This window comes from Alligator mississippiensis, chromosome 6, assembly GCF_030867095.1.
Source record: "Alligator mississippiensis isolate rAllMis1 chromosome 6, rAllMis1, whole genome shotgun sequence".
Classification (NCBI taxonomy): Eukaryota; Metazoa; Chordata; order Crocodylia; family Alligatoridae; genus Alligator; species Alligator mississippiensis.
Window position 1 is genome coordinate 9105437 of NC_081829.1, and position 20724 is coordinate 9126160.

General features: G+C 48.2%; 2 protein-coding genes across 5 annotated transcripts in view; one reads left to right on the forward strand and one right to left on the reverse strand.

Moving 5' to 3' along the window:
* The first annotated feature begins 2077 nt into the window (after positions 1 to 2077).
* Positions 2078 to 10456, forward strand: ADPRS (ADP-ribosylserine hydrolase). The gene is made up of 6 exons (XM_059729614.1): positions 2078 to 2315; positions 4927 to 5023; positions 6158 to 6365; positions 6474 to 6658; positions 7685 to 7785; positions 8257 to 10456. The coding sequence occupies exons 1-6, from the start codon at positions 2108 to 2110 to the stop codon at positions 8547 to 8549; spliced, it is 1092 nt and encodes a 363-aa protein (XP_059585597.1). The 5' UTR covers positions 2078 to 2107; the 3' UTR covers positions 8550 to 10456.
* Positions 10457 to 14179: 3723 nt separating this feature from the next.
* Positions 14180 to 20724, reverse strand: part of COL8A2 (collagen type VIII alpha 2 chain) — a 142687-nt gene continuing 136142 nt past the window's right edge. For all 4 annotated transcript variants that reach the window (XM_019488297.2, XM_006269879.4, XM_019488293.2 and 1 more), the window contains one exon: positions 14180 to 19265. In XM_019488297.2, coding sequence (XP_019343842.1) covers positions 17344 to 19265 — 1922 coding nt within the window. In that variant the 3' untranslated portion in view covers positions 14180 to 17343. The remainder of the gene's footprint in view (positions 19266 to 20724) is intronic.

The window sequence follows — 20724 nt, forward strand, 5'->3', positions numbered from 1 at the left end:
GTAAACCAGGGATCAAAACAGGTAGGCTCGTGGCAGCTCCAGCAGTTAGTCGTTCCTCACTGTAGCTGTTGTTTTGTGCTTCAGAATTGAAGCATTTGCTAAAAAATAAAACCACTGCCTATACTGAGATTCCTGAGCAAACTGATGTCACCCACCATAATTGTACAACCTGCTTGTGTAAAAGCACATCTACAGGGTTGTGTAGACGTGACGGGTGACAGTGCAGCAACAGGTGCAGCCTGTCTCCGTGAGGGGTTTGCAGTGCTATAGCTATGCTGGTAGCTAACAGCCCTTGTGGTTGCAGAGAAAAACTTTCCAATGTAAATTCAAATGATGTCGTCTGCCTTGGTGTTTAGACAGCCTAAAGCAACAGTTCTGGGGCATGCGAGTGGTTTCCAATGGATGTTACTTCTGAAACCTAATGGTTACTTAAATACCAATATTGGTAATTCCATCTGCTGGTCAAGCACTGAAGAAAGAGAAAGGGAAGATCAGCATCTTGTTTTGGTGTCCCAGATGGAAGCGGATGGTTCATGGAGTGGAGGCTGAAAGAACGTAATTACTGTCTTTATTCCAATTTGACTTTTGCTCCAACCTGGTCCCATAAGAGCTTCAATAAGAGCCTTCTAGGCTAACTCACCTGTGGCCTCTTTCAGCAGGGCTGCTTATTTCACCTGTCAGAGCTCTCGGAGACTTGTTCCCTGTGCTGATGACAGGGTGCCTGTTCCTCCTGCTTGCACAGGTTATTTGCAAGACAGGAAGATAATAGTAACTGTAAGAACCACCCCCCACAGGTGAAGGGCGGCTGAGCGCTCGCAGTCCCTTCTGTCGGCAATGTGAGCTGGGCCCCTTGGAGCACCAGGGGAAATACCATGACCTTTGAGGCAGTTCTCCCAGGGGCAGGGGATGGCTGCTTTTCTGGCATGGGGTAGTACCTGGGCAGAGGTAATGTATAATTACTCTCCCATTTTCATTTCCAGTGGGAAGATCTTGGCTTTATGCTTCCTTTATGGAACTGGGAGACTTCTCCTGCGCTTGCTCCATATGGCTGAGGGCAAGCAAAACCTGGGGGCATCCAAACCCCGAGCCTCCAGACTTGGGCCTGCACATAGGATGCCCGCCAAATGATTTGGAAACCCCTGAAGCCCCAGGTGGGGGTGGAGGATGTTTGCTGGTAGTAAGGCCATATATGATTCTTGAATGACTCATGGATTTGGCTTTGAACACACAGTTTTCCTAAAAAAAAAAAAAAAGCTTGGCAGTGTTTGCACTTGTGCCTGCGCCGTGCACATAGATGAGGGCGTATCATTAACACGGCACAACCCCGAGACGTAGGCAGCGCCCAGCAGGTGCCGGGGAGGCCAGGCTGGCATCGCCCCTGCCTTGCCCTGTTGCTTTCCGAGCCCATCTTCCCTCATCCCGCGGCCGCGCAAGCGCCCGCCTCGAGGAGGGCGCCTTCAGTGGCTGGTGCCTTCTGGCTCATGTGGGGCTTTTCCAGCGCCGCGTTACGGCCCCAAGCTGCGTCTGTTTTAAGAGGCCCCACACGATAAAAATAATCCATGGACGCTCATGAAATTTCTGCCCAAATTTATGAGCTCAACAGGATTGTTGGCGGCCCCTCGACATCAAGCATGACGCTCGGCGGCCCTCGGGTGCCTGCGGAGCCCGGGTCTGGATGCGCTCGTGGGGACACGTGGCGGAGCGGGACTCGCCGCCCGGGTCGCTCTCCTCCTCCTCCTCGGGGTCCAGTCGTCGGGCCTCGAAGCGGCGCCTCAGTGGACCAGGGCTCAGCCGTGGGTGTCGACGCCTCCGTGCTGCAGGGCACGAGCGCCGCGTGCCCTGGGAGGCTGAGGGCCACCACGACCGCCTGCAGACGTCCGCGGTGGTTGGGGGCGATTGAGGATCCCCGCAAATGTCTGCTGTCAGCACGAGGAGCCAGGGAGAGGTGTGCAGTTTTGGTGGCATGGCAATGTCCAGTTGTTCCCCGCCCGCATGGCCAGGCCCGCCGCTCCTCCGGCCGCCAGGCGGCGCCCTCGCACCAGGCCGCGCCGCGCCGCGCCGCGCCGCGCCGCGCCTCCCCGCACCGGGCAGTCGGGCGGGCGGGAAGATGGCGGCGGCGCTGGCGGCGGGGAGCGCGGGGCGGCGCTGCCCGGGCCGGGGCCGGTTCCGGGGCTGCCTGGCCGGGGCGCTGCTCGGGGACTGCCTGGGCGCCGCCTTCGAGGGCGAGAGCGTGGTGAAGCTGTCCGACCTGCTGCGCTTCCTGCGCGGCCTCGAGCCGGGCCCGAGCGGCGGGGAGCCGGCCAGCGCCTGCAGAGGTGAGCTGGGCCGGGCCGGGGGAGCCCCTCCTCTCCCCTCCCCTCCCCTCCCCAAAAAGCCCCGGTGCTTTTTTTTGGCTCGGGAGAGGGGTCCGGCGGGGGCAGCCACCAGGCCCGTGAGGGGGAGGCGACATCTCGCATCAGGCCGCCGCCCCCACCCGCACGGCTCTCTGAACTAATTAAAGACCCCCCCACACATACACACCCCTCTTCTGGAGGACATCTGTGATTGCCCTGTGGAGTTGACAGCTGTGGGTTTATCTCGCGGTTGCACGTGTAGCAGCGGGAAGGCGCCCTGGAAAGGTGGTCAGGGCGTCCAGCACCCTGCGCGGGACTCACTGCTTGTGATACAGCTGTCCTCTTTGCTGCGCTCCCCCTAAAGCGGGGATGGGCAGCGTCCCGCCTGCGGGACGGATCTGGTCGGCCAGGGACTCCATTTTCCAGCTGCCTCTGCCCTCGGGGCTCCTCACATCTCCGTGGCACGTCTCTGTGGCTTGTGCCGGTCTCCATGGCATGTATCCCTGGCTTGTGCCGGTCCCCGTGGCATGTATCCATGGCTTGTGCTGGTCTCCACGGCACGTCTCCGTGGCTTGTGCCGGTCCCTGTGGCACGTATCCATGGCTTGTGCCGGTCCCCGTGGCATGTATCCATGGCTTGTGCCGGTCTCCACGGCATGTCTCCGTGGCTTGTGCCGGTCCCCGTGGCATGTATCCATGGCTTGTGCCGGTCCCCGTGGCATGTATCCATGGCTTGTGCCGGTCCCTGTGGCACGTCTCCGTGGCTTGTGCCGGTCCCTGTGGCACGTCTCCGTGGCTTGTGCCGGTCCCTGTGGCACGTATCCATGGCTTGTGCCGGTCCCCGTGGCATGTATCCATGGCTTGTGCCGGTCTCTCAGCCTCAGCCGTGCCGGCCTTGCACTCAGCAGACATTGCTGCGGAGCTGCCGGGAACGTGGGATGGGGCAGCTCGTTCCGGGGACGGGGCAGAGCCAGGGTCTGTAGCCTGCACGCTCCGGGCAGGGGCTTGTGGCTCTGCCCCAGCTCCTTGCAGCAGTGACAGCCTGTCCGGAGCCGGGGCAGAGCCACAGTCCCCTACATGCGTGCCCCTGCCCAGAGCATGCAGGCTACAGCTCGTGGCTCCGGAAGAAGCTGCCTCCGTACCACGTTTCCGGCAGCTCCGGAGCAGCCCCTGCGCTGCCCTGCCACGCGCGCTGCCGGCTCAGCTGAGGTCTTCATGGAGACTGGCACAAGTCACGTGGGCAGGGGCAGCTGGGAAATGGAGTTGCCAGCGACCCAGAGGTTCCCCATTCCTGCCCTAAAGCATCTACTGCCACTGTCAGAGAGAGGATGCTGGAGTAGGCCGAGTTGGTCTGACCCAGGTGGCACTTCTTATGTGGACTTGGGACAGAGAGTCCCGTGAGAGCATCTCATTCCTTATCCTGCACGGTGCCATGTGACATGCCTGTACTGCAGCAAGCCTCTGTGTATGGGAAGCAAATTCCTTAACTTGAGCCCCTGTCAATTCCCCTGACACAATGGGAATGGCCAGTCTGCTATTCATGGAGCACCTCATGCCAGCGACTTTCCAGTCACAAGGCAGAAGTCTGTCCGGAGAGCTGACCTGTTGAGAAGGGACAAGCACCGTGGTGGATGTAGATGCAGCAGTAAGATGCAGAAAGCAAGGGTGCAGGTTGCCACCTCCGGTGCTGACGTGGGAGATCAGGGGTTCATTTCTGGCCCTGTAGCAGAATCCTTTTGTGACCGTGGGCATCCCTTAATTGTGTCAGGTTTCATTGGTAAAAGAGGGCTAATTTTACCTTTCCCCGACCTGTTGCCTGCTTTGTCTGCTCTTTGAGCCTTAGCGTGGGTCTGTAAGTACACAGCATAGCAGGGCCTCAATCTGTGTTGAGATCTTTGTAACACAAATACTAGTAATAAGATCGGAAAAAAAATAAAGTTATCATCTTCTGAAGGGGCACAGGCAAAAATCACTCTTCTGTTTCAGAAGCAGTCTTGTTGCAAGAACTAAGCTGAGTAGAACTGAATGAGAGTTGGGAGAATAATTTTTCTGGTTATTTACTTCTGTGGGTTTGTCAGCTTTTTGAGCAATGCTGGTTTCACTATTTCCTACGGTTTGTGATCGTCCGCAGCGCAACAAGAGACTAAGCATTCCTTCCTTAGAAAAAAGGAAAATGATACTTACTTGACAGAAGGACTGGGCAGGGAAAGTATGGTCCTGAAACTGCTTTGAATAGGTTCTTTTGAAATAAATATATTCCAAATGGACCGTCACTCTGTGATTTGGATCTCAAACTGATTGTTTTTTGCACTTACTGACAGTAACGCCTGGCACATTATTGCTGATTGTGTATCCTTCTAGTGCGTAAGGGAGCAGTTCAGATTAAAGAGGATTTAGAGATAATTCCAGACAATCCTGCAATATCATTTGTGACCAGTGAAAAGTTTTGAGTAACTGGAAAACATTTGGTGACATTTTCATTCAAACTGCGGAGAGAATTCCTACCAGTGGGGAAATGGTACTGAGGTTTGGGAAGAACAGTAGGTTGTCTTGCATGTAAGTGTCCATACCATATTTTTTCCATTCTCTTTCAGAAACTCTCTCCTACACAGATGATACAGCTATGTCTAGGTCTGTGGTACAGTCCCTGCTAGCCAAGCAAGAATTTGATGAAGTTGATATGGCCAGGAGGTAAGGAACACAATAGACAGTCCTTGTGGTCATTCGTATATGATAGCAAATGAAGCTTTCTGAAATGAATCGGCCACCTCTAGCTGTGCGTTTGAAGCCTGTGACAGGAGAGAGGACTGCAGGCTGGTAAAACTTTGTATTGGTGTGGAAAGAGCAAAAAGAACAAAACTTCTTCTGCAGAGAGACCTCAGTGCCTCTTGCAGTTGTATTTACTTCAGTGGTAGCATCTAAAATTCACTGATGACTTGGAATAGGGAGGGATGCTATCATTTTAAAATTCCTGTGCCGTAAGCATGCAGAATTATTTGTAGTTTGATTACACTTTGGAATTTCAAAACTATTCCCCTTCCAATTTACTTATCACGCTTAATGCTCAATGTACTTTTTGATGTTTCCCTGAGTGGGGGCAGTGATTAACAATTAAATCCATTTCAGTTTTGTTTATAGTCTGTTCTGCTTTCAAATCCTGGCTGCAAAGCATTTGAGTTTCAAGCACTGAATGCAGAAGTTTGTTTAAAAATCATGTTCATTGGATGCAAACAAAAGTATTTTTGCCCTAGGTTTGACTTTCTGAAATGTTTCCAGCTATTTATAATGAGTATTTTAAAATCATCAAAGTCAAGAGTTTAAACCAGTGATTTATGCGAATGCAATGTCTGTATTACCTACCACAGGAAAATACAACCCTTTTACCCATTGTCTGAGGCTCTGGCAGCGAGCACAATAAGGCCTTGCTCTCCTGACTGGGCGTGTCTACCCAAGATGTTTACTACACATTAGCATGTCACAGCAAAAACCATGCTAATAGCCTACTGTGCAGTGTTATTTGGCTAATGCGCAGTAAGTGTCACTAAAAAAACAGCGTGCCGGTGCTTCTGTTCAATAACTGTAGTTACTGCGCATTCACTTAGTACTTCATTAAGGAAGTATTAAACTAAAGGCGCAGAATCTAAGGCGCATTCATGAATGTGTAGATGCGCCCACTGAGGTCTCTGTATGTTGCTTTGGTATAAATAGTAGAGCTTTATAAAGTTTTCCCCAAACTTAAGGAACAGATCCAAGTGTGAGTTGAAACTGCCTGTCTGGCGTGTTTTTTCTTGATGCTATGTAATTGCTGTTCTTTTGCCTCGGCAGGTTTGCTGAGGAATATAAGAAGGAACCAAACCGGGGCTATGGAATGGGGGTCGTCACTGTATTTAAAAAGCTCCTGAGCCCCAAGTGCAGCGATGTGTTTGAGCCAGCAAGAGCACAGTTCAATGGGAAAGGCTCCTATGGGAATGGTGGTGCCATGAGGGTTGCGGGCATTTCGCTCGTTTATTCTGACATTCAGGATGTGAAAAAGGTGTGTTCCTGGAGTTGGTTTGGGCACCTGAGCTCCTTGCTGACGGGGTGGTGAAGGTTGGCAATTGTCCTTCATGCATGTGTCCTGATGGCATTTTTAAATCCATAGTTTGCGAAGCTCAGTGCTGAGCTGACCCACTCTAATTCGCTGGGCTATAATGGAGCCATTCTGCAGGCTCTGGCAGTGCACCTCGCCCTACAGGGAGAGCTCAGCAGGGAGAGCTTCCTGGAGCAGCTGATTGGCCACATGGAGGATGTGGAAGCGGATGATAAGTCTCTGGCTGATGCACGAGCGTAAGTAGCTGTCTGATTCCTTGCCTCTCTTCAAGAGCAATCTGTGGCAATCACTTTATGCCTCTCAGCCAGCTGTCATGAGCACGTAGCCCAGTCTCTCGGGGGTGGATGCCTTTGGAATAAGGAATGGGAAATCCTTCTGGCTTCAGGTTTCCTCTGCTTCTTCCCTCAAGCCAAGTTAATCCATTTCTGGAGTAGAAGTGTGTCTGTGTGCCTGTGATGCATAGAAGCTGTCAGTTGGCAGGCCTATTTGCAGTGGACATGGGCCCACCAAGAAAGCTATAAGCCCCCCAGAGCTAGGGAGGCAACTAGATGCATAACAAGAGTTTCTGGGGGACAACAAATGAGAAAGCAGGGACAGGAGTATGTGTCAGAGGTTAATAACGAGTGCTCCAAGGGAGTACGCTGAGCAGATCACAACGGCCAATGTTACTGCCTCTCAAATAAGTCCAATGAGCCAGTGACAGTGCCTGGAGATGTGTATGGAGGAGTGATAGGAAGACAGCCCACAGTCACCCGGTTTCCCCCTTGCTGCTGTCACTTGGCCAAGAGACTGTGCTGTAAGTTGCCTGCTTCTGGGTCTAGTTTCTCATGTCTGTTCAGTGGGCCATTTCAGTCTCTGCAGTTATTCATCTCTCCTATCTGACCTCCCCTGGGGAGTTGTTTTGTTGCAAACAGATTTATCTGGTCCTTCTCTGTCCTGATAGTGAGCTCTCTTCTACACACCTAGCTTCATTGCTGTTAGAACAACTTTGCTTTGAGGTTTTTTTCTCTGTTGTCTCTGCTGAGCTGGAAGTCTCGTCAGTTATATCTCTGGTACTGATACCCGAAGGAAATCCACTTTTACAGCTGCATGTATCTAGCTGCTAAATATTCTTCTTTCTGCTTCTCTTGGGCATCTCTGTTTGCTTGAATAACTCTTCCTGGATTGGATTTTATCAGATTAAATCATATGTTTAATGCCTTCATGACAAGATGAGAAAAGTCCACTGGAGCTTTTGTTTCATTCCACTCTTTTATCCCCAGGTTGGGCTTTGAGGATTTACCCTTTTCAAGGCGCCTGAAGAAGATAAAGGAATTTTTGGAGCTCAGCACAGTTCCAAAGTCAGATGTATTGTATGAATTAGGTAAGCGCCTTTTTTAGTACAGGTATTCAGTAAAAACCATGGGGCAGTAGTCCAAGGAGTCTGGGGTGGATGCTTTCTCTCCGGGGTCCAGCCTTTCCTGTCTAGACTGGCAGGGGCTGGATGTAATGCAAAGACTGCCTGCTCAGCCTCATAGAACAAGTGTCTGAACCACTTCACAGCAACTCCCTTCCATAAACTTAGAGTAGACATGGCTTAGAGAGATGCTTGGATAGTTACTAGGGTTCCAAGATCACTTATCTTAATGACAACCCATCGTTTTGGACACAAGTGAGCGGATGCCGGAGTACCCAGAGACATTGCAGATCAGGGCTACATTGGCATTGTTGGAAACGCATCCTTGGGGCTGGGGGCAGCAGGTCAGGAATGAAAGCAGAAAGGTTGGGCAGGAAGGAAGCTGAGATCTTCCACAGTTTTCTTTCCCTTTAATTCACAGACTTCTTTTATTAACAGGCAATGGGGTTGCTGCTCTGCGGTCTGTCCCCACTGCGATTTACTCCTTCCTGCGCTCCATGGGATCTGACCCAGATATCCCTGATCACTACAACAATCTGCAGAGGGCCATTATCTACTGTATCTCGCTGGGTGGAGACACAGACACTATAGCTACTATGGCTGGAGCCATTGCAGGGGCTTACTATGGGGAAGAGCAGGTACCTGCAAGCTGGGAGCAGAGCTGTGAAGCTTTTCAAGAGACAGAGAAGGTGGCAAATAGCTTATATGAGCTGTACTGCCAACAACTCTGAGCCAACACTGACATCTTGTGCCAAAGGTACAGTCAGCAACCTCGCTGGTCAGATCTACACCATCATCCACCACCAGTCGGCCCTCCACTCTCAGAATGACCCTTTTGGTCAGGTGCTACGTGGTGAAAATGAGAGCTGGGTGTTAGAGACAGGACTTATTTCTCTGTTTCAGTTTGTCTGGCGAGTGTGCATGGGGGATAATTTAAATGGTGATATTTATTTCTCCACCAAAACTCACCAGCATTGCCTGGTTTCTGGTGAGATTTCTGCTCTTTACTCTGTCCTATCCTTCTACCCTTGTCTCTTTCTATTTAAACCCTTGTTAAGATTCTAAGGGGGAGGGGTGCAGAATACAGAAACTTTCTGGTTTTCTGCCATTGGCTTCCAAAAGCTGTGGCCTTTCCTTGAAACATTCAGTCTAATTCATAGCAGCACTTGGGTTGCCCTGTAGCCCTCTTACACTTGTATTTCACTCGCAGAGGGTGAACAGCTGAATGGGCAGTGTTGGTGCATGGGGGCCCAACAGAAAGATGAATTACTGGAAAAGCCTGGAATATCACTCAGAAAAGTCTGAAGTCCCAGCATTTGGGAAGCGGTACACTGGATTGCAAAGCCTCCTTAGAGTGAGCTCTGCTGTAGAGACAGAATGAGAAGAACTGAGTGGGGTGAGAGAGGTTGCCTCATCCATCTCCCGGCATTGTAAGCAGTATCATTGGCCGGTATGGGTAGGATTCCATATTACTTGTTCCAGTAGGAGTAAGTCATGGTTTTTGCCATTGTTTTCTCTCCTTTGCTGTCTGAATTACTCTTGATTCTGGCCCTGACGCTTATGTTGCTGGAGCTACACTTTTTGCTACCACTGCATAATTAACACCCATTCTGTACATAATCCAGTGCATCTACCAAGGATGCTAGTACACCTGTGGGAAGAGATAATGTAGTTAAAACCTAGTGGTACATAGGGGTCAGATCTTGCTCCCCTCAAGGGAATGGTAAAGATCTGAATTTGGTGGGAGTAGGTTTTAACTCTGCTTTAACAGTGTAGAATCAATTATTTAAAAAGAGATGGAAGGGCAGTTTCAGTGGGGAGTGTACCTCTGTTAAGAAATGTGCACTCAGAGGCCATAACAAAAATAAAGCAGCGTGGTTCTTCAGTTGGAAGCGTACGCACTTCATCTAGCAGAATTGGAGTAAGAGGAGATGATCTGAGTTTGTAAACAGGCAGAATCATGTCGAAATGGTTTGTAAAATGTCTGAAGTCGTTAGACCAAACAAAACAGAGAAATAAAAAACAAACATCCTGTTTGCAGGAAGCCGTCATATGGAAACGTTTATAAATCTGAATGTTCCAAAGTAATTCTATATATATGTATATTTTTGTATTGAGACTGGGAAGTGAATGCATTGCCAACATGGGGCTCTTCCCCAGCATGATATCAGCCTACAGTTTTTCTGTGTTTCAGATTGATGGTACATGTGAAAAATCTGCTTGTAATATATTTGTTCCTCACCTCTCCTGCACTTTGTTTCTTTGAAGTCTTGAGTCTTGTGTATGAAGCGTTGCTGGATTTTCCTTCTGTAAATTGGAATATTTTGTCTTATAAATGTTTGGAATTACGAGCCTGCTGCGAGCACGGATTGTATTGCAAATTTGCAGAAAATTTGAAGTGTCACGATGTACTTACTTTAAGATTCTGTTGTTTTCAATGAAGACATTTTAAAAAGCAAATATTTTTTAAACCTGTCTTGTTTTTCTCTGACATGAAAGGACACTGTGAAGCTAAGGCAAGCTTTCTGTTTACTGAATCTTGCTTTCTCTAACTCAGGATTGAAGTGCGTACCAAAAAAGTGCCAGGAGCTGATTTTCTTGGAAATAAATAAAATCACTTTGTATCTTTTAAGGAAAACATCAGCACAGTGGCTAATTATTGGCGTAATGGAGTTATGTTCCATAAGTTGGTGTCATAACTGGTGCCTAGCGATATATTGGCTTCAGCCTCTTCAGTTAGCAGTATAGCCACCAAGGCTTCTTGAGCAGAGAGATGTCCTTCCTTATACGTGCTTCTACTAGGGAGTCTTTTGTAGCTAGGTTAAAAAAAATTGTGGCCATTCAAGTGGAGGTGAGCCTGGAACCAAGTTGGGAAAATCTGTTTATAGGGTCTTTGAAGTGTAATGGGACTTGAAACCCATTCACTGGGCCATTGCAGGTTTGGGGAAGTGGGGTGTAATGCGCCTTGTGCATCAGTGGTTGGTGCCTGAAATGTTGCAATGAAGAGATAAGCACAGCTGTATCTCAGTTTGATAGTTTTCTGCAGCCCCTTTTCCAGGCCTGCCCAACAGGCCTTAGTTTCTTTCTGCATCTTGTACTGCACTCCTTCATGGAACAGTTCATCTCCTGGTGAAGAGCTGAGGACTTTTATGTCAGCAGGTACAAGTGTCCAGTACATGTTTTCCCAGAGATTGCAAACACTAATGACTATAGATTCCTAGTAAAGGAAACACAGTCAGGCTAAATAAGTGCTTATGACAGAGTCATTAGCATCATTTGACATAGTTGTCTTACTGGTATAAGATGACCCTTGGATAGCCCACGTTGTTGCGTATCAAACGTCCTCTGTATTTTCCTCCTCTGAGCTGCAGCATAATTGATTTGAAGGACCCCATGGGCGTGACACCCACAGCTGCTTTGCACGTAAACCTGGGAAGGTGCACTGAAACCCAGCAGGACCAGAGAGGTTTTCCCCTTGCCCAAGCTGCTTTGATGTAACATTGCAGTCAGCTTTGTTATGTGTTCTGGAATAGCGAGCATTTAGCCTTCACCATGTGAAACACAAAGGAATTGGGGCTGATTCAGTTACAGTATGGGGTTTGGGAATGGTCATAGTTGCATTTCCCAGATTGCCTATGGTAAAGGGCCTGGAATCTGTCTTGGCAACATCTCTTTGCTGGCTGAGTTGCAAATCCTGATTTTGGTGTTTAACCCCAGCTGTTCTGGATGGGGAAATTAAGCTGGGTGTAAACCCACCAAAGTTCAGTCATGTGGCAGTACTTTTCCAGACTGATTTTATTTAACTATAATTGCACTTTAGATGTCACCAGCAGAGAATTATGGTGCATAATTCCATTTATAGCTTTACACTCTATTTGCTGCCACGTATTGGAATTATAGAAGTCTTAGAAAAACCTAACAGCTATTTTCCCTTCTACTGCTCCTCTTTTGGGACAGCCTGCGATTATTTTATTATAGTTTCTTAAAGTGTTTCTTGCAGGGGGCCTGGACCCAAAGATCTCGTGAGGTCCCTTCCAGCCCCTAACGTCTATGAATCTGAAGAATGAAAGCCCTTCCATGCCAATGGCGCATCTTCTAGGCGGCTGGAACTTCTGCTTTATTTGGGGTAAGTTTAACACTTAAAATCTGTTGTAAAAGAAGAGTAGCCATCCAGGCATAGTTTTATGAGCAGGGAATAACAGTTCATAGGTTCATAGATGTAGGGTCGGAAGGGACCTGAGCAGATCATCAAGTCCGGTCCCCTGCCCTGGGCAGGAATGAATACTGGGCTCATGACCCTTGGTAAGTTTAAGCTCATATGACCCCAACTAGGTAATTATCAAGCCTCCTTTTAAAAACCCCTAAGGTAGGAGCCAGCACCACTTCCCTTGGAAGCTGGTTCCAGATCCTGGCTGCCCTGACTGAAGTAGTGCCTCCTGATGTCTGTTGAGTGTCCTGTAAGAGCAGGAGAGAAGAAATGTTAAAACAGAGGGAGTTGATGTGTTAGTCATCTGGTGTGTTGCTGCTGCATGCCCTGTTTGGGAGCTGGAAGTGTGTGTGAAGGGTGTTGCCTTGTAGAAGTTACAGGGGAGCAGTCAGTGAAAAGATTTTAACTCCTACAATCATTCCAAGCTAATTACAGATGACCAAATAAACCAAAAATTACACCGTGAAGGTGATCTGTCTCTGCTTCACAGGTTTTGAAGGGACCCATCAACTTAGAACATTTACAGCTGGAAATGTTGGAAACTCTCCAATTAAGAAAGCAGAGAGAAAGCGATCAGAGGAAGAAATATTTTCTCTCACATTTTCTTCACTTTTGCCTTTGATAGCACTTGGTGTACAGTCAGCTTCACCATTTCCTCTAATCATAGTCATATTCATAGTCATCAATTTTTCCTGCAATTTTGTGAGTGTTATGCTACTTAGACCAGAATACTGGATGGCATTCTCTTGTGGCTTCTCTCAGTGGGAAGAAGGGGAATGGGTAATGTTGCCGTCGTACGTTCTGGAATTTGTTCCCTGGTGGGGATGGGGGGCAGGATACGATTTTCCTAGGTGGAAGACCATGCCAATTTGAAATCTCTATTGTTACTCAAAACTCCCTTATCTCCCACATTATACATGCATGTTGCTCTCCCACTGGGAAACCCCTTGTGAGTGGTAGATTGCTTGCTGGCATTAGGCTTGCTTTTATCAATCTTAAAATTTGGCATATTAAAAAAAGATGGAGAGGGGAGAGGAAAACCCAGGCTTCAACTCCTTCTGTCTTAAGTTCCTCAAAACAAATAGTGCCCTGAAATCAGAAGAAATTGTTGCAGTGTGTTTCCTTTTGTAGCGCTATGGAGTAAGCTTGTCATATAAGAAATGCTAATCCTTAGACCGAGGCGGGCAAAATTCAGCCCACTGGCCAGATGCGGTCCACCAGGCTATTCTGTCTGGCCCATGGGGCCCCTAGAAAATTTATAAAATTAATATTTATCTGCCCCTGGCTGCCTGTCATGTGGCCCTTGATGGCTTGCCAAAACTCAGTAAGCGGCCCTCCGCACAAAATATATAATTGCCCTCCCCTGCCTTAGACCAACATGGCTACAATGAAAAACCCAGCTAATGAAAGTTATTACTCTCAGAGCTGGCCATGCTGATACAGATATTTAATTCTGGTTCTTAGGGAACAGTTGCTTACCTTGCCAAAATCAAACCCATCGTTGCCACTGACTTTCCCCACTTGCTTAAAGTTTCAGCAGAGAAGCCATGCACTGGATGGACCATTGAGAGTGGGCTATGCTCTTTGTCCCCCTGGTGGGATACTCTAGGGGAACTTTCAGGGCCAACAATCTGGGCATGTTTCTGATCTGCAGACTGCTTGGAGTACCCGCAGTCTAGAGGAGACCCATGGAGTCATGATCATCTCTTATTTGGCAGGTTTATACAAAGATAACTCACAAGTGCTGCTTTTAATAACCTCTGAATAAGGCATTGGAATGTGATACAGGAAAGGCAGGTTCCAATCCAGCTCTGATACGGACCTTCTGGGCTGGTCCTGGGCTCTGTTTCTGCCTCCAGTCCCTGTAAGTGTAATGGGAATACTTGAGAACATATTGGGTCAGCCCACAGGTCCATCCAGCCTGGTCGCCTGTCTCTTGCAGTGGCAGACAGGTGCTAAGGGGGTGAGTATTTAAGCAGGGCATATCCAGAATGATCCATCCTCTGCCCCTCTCCCCTTCAAAGCTTCCATCATTCAAAGGCTTCTTTCTCCCACCTCTCCCACCATCTCTCTGGGGCTCTGATCTCAGGTGAGGTCTCAAGCTGATGCTGTAATCCAAACAAGCAACAGGACAAAGATCCAGGTAGGGCCATCTTTTATACAATAAGTTTTATTGATGTTGTGTCAATACAATCAAGTACTGTAGTTTTAGTTCTGAAGAAGGCCAGTTTCCACTCACAAACGAAAAGAGTGCATTTTAAACCAATTTTACTGACAGACAGTGCATGTAATAAGTATTTACAAAACTAAAATCCTCTATATACTAGGTTAGAAAAGAAGATACTAGAGGCAAACTTAAAAAAAATAGTAAGAATTTGTATATAAAAATGCACATTGTAATGCAGTTTTCATAGTTAAAAATAGACATACTTCATCCAACCCAACCGTATTTTTATTTTTTGGCGATTGAAACCAAAATCTCATGCGCTCACACACACGACAGAAAATAAATCCTTCTGCTGGCGATTATCATCATGTACTAAATACTTCCGAAAAAGAATACCTTCCTGGCAGTATCTGGCTTCTGGAACACCCCCTTCATTCTGTGCATCGTTTTTCTAGCCTAACTCTATGTGCGTGTATATCTTTGCCTTTCAATTACTGTGTAAATGTAACAGGTTATATAGCTGCAGAAGGTTGATTATGGTTTATGCTCTGCACATGAAGGGAAAGTGAAATTGCAACACGGTAGTCTACAGTATTGAAGGAGTTAATGTTTCAGAGTTGGGTTATTATAAATGTGCATTTTTGTCATTACTTTTGCCAGCCAGAACCAGAAGACTGAATCAAAACAAAACAAAACGAAACAAAAAAGGATTGAACATAGGTTAGAACACAGTATAAATAAATTGCTTTGTTGAGTAACAGGCATAAACTTCCACCCTTGAGAGTAAGTTTGAGTACATGGAAGCTCCCTTACCCTAACCGCAGGTAGCGTTACGTGTGTTACCATCTCTGCCTCTGGCAGCATGACTCGGTGAAAGCAGCGAAACACCACTGCTCTGAAACGAAAGGGGTCTGATGCCTTATAAACTTGAGTTCACTGCTGTTCTCCACAGGAAAATATACTTAAATAAAGGAGAGATGAGCCCCATTCCAACATCCTCTTCCCAAGCGTGGATGTGAAGAAAACATCTGAGCTCCATTTCTTTTAAGTTTAGTTGTTTCCTTGTTTTTTATGGCTCCTTTTCCTGACAGGAAATCAAAGAACTACGATTTGGTCCATGAAGGGCTCTGACCTTCCCCTGCCTTTAGGAATCAGAACCTCCTGATGGATTTACCAGGTCTGTGTTTGTCTGTTTACAAAGCTCCTTTGCTTCACAATCTGCAGCTGTAAATCTGAATAAAAACTGAAACCAAAGTGAGGGAGACCCAATTTCCAGCAGTGTAGCAGCTGGAATATTTAACTATAGAATTCTGTTGTTTTTTTTCTTTTCCTCTATAGCTTTCTTATTTTTGTTTCTTATTTTCACAGATGGGGAAGTTTATTTAAAAAAAACAACAAACCTGAAACCCTGGATGGCAAGAGACACAAATGTGGGTAAGTTAAAAAAAAAGATAGAAAATCTATGTTTAAATATCTTTACAACAAATCTGGAGAACAATAGCAAGTCATGTTCTTACTGTTTTTCCTTACTATGGGCATCATGGATATTTGAGAATCTTGGTTGCTGAGCTGCTGATTGAATGAGCTTCAGCTCTTAGTCACAGGTCTTTGCAGAAAGGGATTTAATATATTATGTGTGGCTTAACTTTGGTGACATTGTGTCTGCCTGGGTTTGGAAGAATCACTTTAGAAATGCCTAAATGCATGGGCTCATTTCTAGTGTATCTTCAGGCAAGCCACAGAGCAAGAGGGCTCAATTGTTCCCCTAAACGAAGGGCAGAGTCGCCAAGTGGTCAATACCTGTGCACACCATTTCCAAAGCCTTATATCCCATATTCAAACTGGTGACATTTCAAGCATTATTGAGACAAAGTGGTAACAACAGGACAAACAGGAAATTATTCCCCCCCCCACTAAATCACAGAAGTTGGCATGCAGAATGCTGCACCTTTAAAGATACATATTGCACTATACTTGTAAATAACATCATAAGTAGGTAATAGCACCATTGTAAAATGATTGAATGGAAAGACAGAGTGAACACTCTCTTTTTTTTAATTTAAAGGTCCTCAGAGAAGAGAAAAAAATACCAACATGAACATTTGTTTCCTGAAACAGAGACATTAAGAGCAAGTTGTCCATAAATGGCACATTCAAGAAAGCATCGTGAAACTTTCCATTAACTCAGACTAGAAGCATTGTAAGCCATGCTTGCAGTGCCATCTTTGGATTGTCAGATAATAATGTGTTCACAACACCAAGCAAGTCTTTGGGCTAAAAAGAAATATACAGGATAGAACCAGCCCTTTGACCTGCCCATGATAAATTAACACAAGATGGAGGAACATTAGATCATCACAGGGGTCCTAAATTCCCTGAATGGCTGTGGAATTGTTTGTCCTTTTTCCAGACACCATTGACATGGTGGTATTATTCCTAAAGACAGGGTTTTTTTTTTTTAAATAATAATTATTTACTTATTATATAAAGGTGCTCATGCAATGTGTTACACATTTGATGACTAAAAAATCAACCCGTGCTGACTCCTGATTAAATCAGAGAGACTGCCTCAAAGCACAATCTTAAAAATAAAATAAAAAAGTATGAATGAGACTGAAACTTGGGCCAGTGGTGCATTAGGAGGAAGATATTTCAATCCATCGTGGCACTGCTTCTACATAGATTTGGGTTGAATGCATAGGACCTTTTTGCTGGCTAAAGTGTACACTAACAATTAAAATCGCTGTCTTTATTTAACTCAAAATGGGAAAAGGTTATAAACCAAAAAAAAAAGGCTCTAGTTCCTTCAGTTTACCTACTCTGGATTACAGAACAATCGCGTTGCATGCCTAGGTCCTTGCCATCCCATGCTAGTTTGATGTGCAGTCGCTAGGGTAAAGTTTATTCCACTTTGCCGTTACCCTCCCCCAAAAAACAGAAAAAAAGCAAGAAAACATCTTTCTGATTATCCTCTTGACTCATTGATCAAACAGCGTGAAGCAAGGTCCCGCGCCAACGATGGGCACTTTCTTCCCAGTGATTTTTCTTTTTTGCATTAATTTTATTTTATTTTGTTTTTCTTTTTTTTTAATAAAAAAATTAAGACAGTTTATGGCTAAAGTGGGTATAAAAGAAATGCACCCAATAGCTGTTATGTGGGGCAAAGCAGGAACCCAGAGAAGGAGGAGTGGATGTATTCTGTGGAGTACAACCCGTTGGCTTGGTCCGAAGGCATTTGCACCCAGACTTGGTCGTTCTCTTTGAGTTCAAGCACAGCGCTGCCCGAGGCTTGGTCCAGGTAGCCTTTTTTGTACTCATCATAGGTGTATGTGGCAGGTACGTTGTTCTTGTACAGCGCCACCCAGACGTTAGTCCCTTTGACATGCACGTGGTAGGCAAAGTAATAGATGCCAGAGATGGGACAGGTAAATATCCCAGTAGCTGCATTGTAGCCGTTGTGCCCGTTATACAAAGTCCTGTCAAATTTGACCGGCATGCCAGATGCCGGGAATGGCGAGGTCAGGATGGCCGTGAATGCTGGTGCTATTCGGGCAGAGAGCTCTCCTCGGCCATACTGTGGCTTCCCTGGCTTGCCGTTCCCCAGCACGGCCCCTTCCACGCCACCGTCTGGCAAATGGAGCCCAGCAATGCCTGTCTCGTCAAACACCCCTGGTGCCCCGGGGGGGCCAGGGGGCCCAGGAGGCCCAGGAGGCCCATGTAATCCGGGGTTCCCTGGCATTCCAGGTGGGCCAACTGGCCCTGCGATACCCGGCCCGCCCACTTTCCCTTCTCCCGGTGGGCCTGGGTGACCTGGTTCCCCTTTCAGCCCTGGTAAGCCCTGAGGCCCCATTGGCCCTGCAGGGCCCTGTAGACCTGGAATACCAGATGGGCCCCTCAGGCCCGGCTGCCCTGGAATCCCACCCTCCCCCTTAGGGCCAGGCCCCCCTGTTAACCCAGGTACCCCAGGGAGCCCTATGAACCCTGGTTCCCCTTTTGGGCCCATTGGGCCTGGTGGCCCATGTGAACCCGGCAAGCCTCTCTCTCCTGGTATCCCTGGTTTCCCTGCAAAACCATTTGGCCCTTGGTCTCCACGTATCCCTGGCATTCCTGGGGCACCTGGGGGCCCGGCGTCACCTTTAGGGCCCAGGAGCCCATGTTTACCTGGCAAGCCCATGGACCCCGGGGCCCCAGGGGGTCCTATGATGCCTGGTGGCCCCTGGTCTCCTGGCTCCCCATCTATGCCTGGCTCCCCTTTGTCACCAATCACACCTGGGACCCCCGGCTGCCCGCGGTCTCCTTTTAAGCCAGGCAGCCCCGGTTTCCCATAGCCTGTAGCCCCTGGTAAACCAGGGAGGCCACGGATGCCGGGTTCTCCCTTTGGCCCCAAGGGGCCTTGCAGCCCTGGTATGCCAGCAACCCCTGGGATGCCTATTCCGTCCACACCTGGCAGGCCCCGTGGCCCAATTAGCCCCGGTTCCCCATTGATCCCAGGTGGACCATGTGGGCCCATGTCACCCTTTTCCCCAGGAGCACCTGGCAAGCCATCAAGCCCTGGTTTTCCATTGCCCACAGACCCTGGTGGGCCAGCAGGACCAGGTGGCCCGCCGTTCCCCCTGGGCCCTGGCAACCCTGGCTTCCCAACTCCATTTTCACCTTTCATGCCACGCTCCCCACGAAGGCCCGGCTCCCCTTTCGGTCCCGGTTCACCCCTAAAGCCGGGTTGCCCTGGAGCCCCTTGTAGGCCTGGTTTACCATTGACTGAGATGCCTGCTGGTCCAGGCAGACCCGGTGGCCCTGGCAGCCCCCGTGGCCCTTGCTCTCCCCGCATGCCGGGTTCACCTTTCAAGCCAGGCATCCCTTTCATGCCCGCCTTTCCTGGGAGCCCTGGGATGCCTGGTTTCCCAATACCAGAAAACCCAGGGGGCCCTGCAGGGCCTGGCTGGCCGTGCATTCCTGGTTTCCCGGTGCCTGGTTTTCCTGGGTATCCTGGTGGTCCTGGAGGGCCTCGTGGGCCTGGCTTCCCTGGTGGTCCGGGCTCCCCTTTGAGATCCATGGGCAGGGCTGGCAGCATGTCTGTTGAGAGAACGAGACAGCAAGTCCACACTGGGAAAAGCAGAACCACCGAGTCTCTGGAGGAGTGGGAACTGTAGCAAGTGCTTGGAGCTGGGGGGAGCGGTCTCTATCAGGGCACCTGGGTTTTATTCTTGGCTTTCCTAAGATCTCGCCACACAATCTCAGTTAAACAAGGGGCACTGCTATGGACCCTCATGCCCTCTCTGAAGTTGGGCATTCAAATTTATGAAAAGCTTTGAGGTTCTCAGACCAAAGATGCTCTAAAAACCCTGGACTTATTGTCTAGCAATTAGTTACACTCTTGTGGTCTGGTGATCCATGTTCTCCTTGTAGTAAAGCAAAGCAGAAATGAAAGCTGTCTTGCACCTTGCTCCCACTCAGGCTTTAGCACTTCTACCCTTAAAGGCCAGTCCCAAAAACTAAAGCGTGATGCCTATTGCTTGACATGGCTATGAAAGTTATCACTAAAAAGAAACGAGCAGAAAGAATGGGAAGTCCTTGCAGTCCTAGAACTATGATATGACTGGAATAACAGAGATTTGGTGGGAGCTTGCATGACTGGAGCGTTGTTGTGGGTGGGTACAAACTGTCCAGGAAGGACAAGACAGGGGAGAAGAGGTGTGCTTTATGTGGAAGAGCTGTAGGATTGCTCAGAGCTCCAGTATGAAACTGGGGACAGGCCTGTTGAAAGTCTCTGGGTTAAGGTTAGAGGAGAGAGCACCAAGGGTGATGTTGTGGTGGGCGTCTGCTATAGACCACCAGACCGGGAGGATGAGGCTTTCTTCAAACAGGTAGTGCAAGTTTCCTGATCACAGGTCCTGGTTCTCATGGGAGACTTCAGTCACTCTGACAACTGCTGGGAGGGCAATACAGCAGTGTGCAGGCAATTCAGGACATTTTTGGAGAGTGTTGGGGACAAGTTCCTGGTGCAAGTGCTGGAGTGGCCAATTAAGGGCTGTGCTCTTCTTGACCTGCTGCTCACAAACGGGGAAGAATTGGTGGGGGATGTAGAAGTTGATAGCAACTAAGGAAGCATTGACCATATGATGATTGAGTCCAGGATCCTGAGGAAAGGAAGGAAGGAGAACAGCAGAGTAAGGACCCTGGGCTTCAGAAAAGCAAACTTCAACTCACTTAGGGAACTGATGGGCAGGATCCCCTGGGAAGCCTGTCAGAGGGGAAAAGAAGTTCAGGAGATGACTGTTCTTTAAAGAAACCTTACTAAGGGTGCAGGAACAAACTATCCCGATGCACAGGAAGATGTGAAAGTATGGCAGAAGACCAGCTTGGCTTAGCAGGGAACTCTTCAGTGAACTAAAACACAAAAAAGGAACCTTACAAGAAGTGGAAACTTGGACAAATAACTAGGGAGGAGTATAAGAGTATTGCTCGGGCATGCAGGGATGAAATCAGGAAGGCTAAAGCACAACTGGAGTTGCAGGTAGCAAGGGAAGAGAGG

Coding starts and splice junctions, on each gene's coding strand:
- ADPRS (XM_059729614.1), top strand. CDS start 2,108: ATGGCGGCGGCGCTGGCGGCGGGGAGCGCGGGGCGGCGCTGCCCGGGC. Junction 2,316..4,926: donor GCCGGCCAGCGCCTGCAGAG/GTGAGCTGGGCC, acceptor ATTCTCTTTCAG/AAACTCTCTCCTACACAGAT. Junction 6,659..7,684: donor TCTCTGGCTGATGCACGAGC/GTAAGTAGCTGT, acceptor TTTTATCCCCAG/GTTGGGCTTTGAGGATTTAC.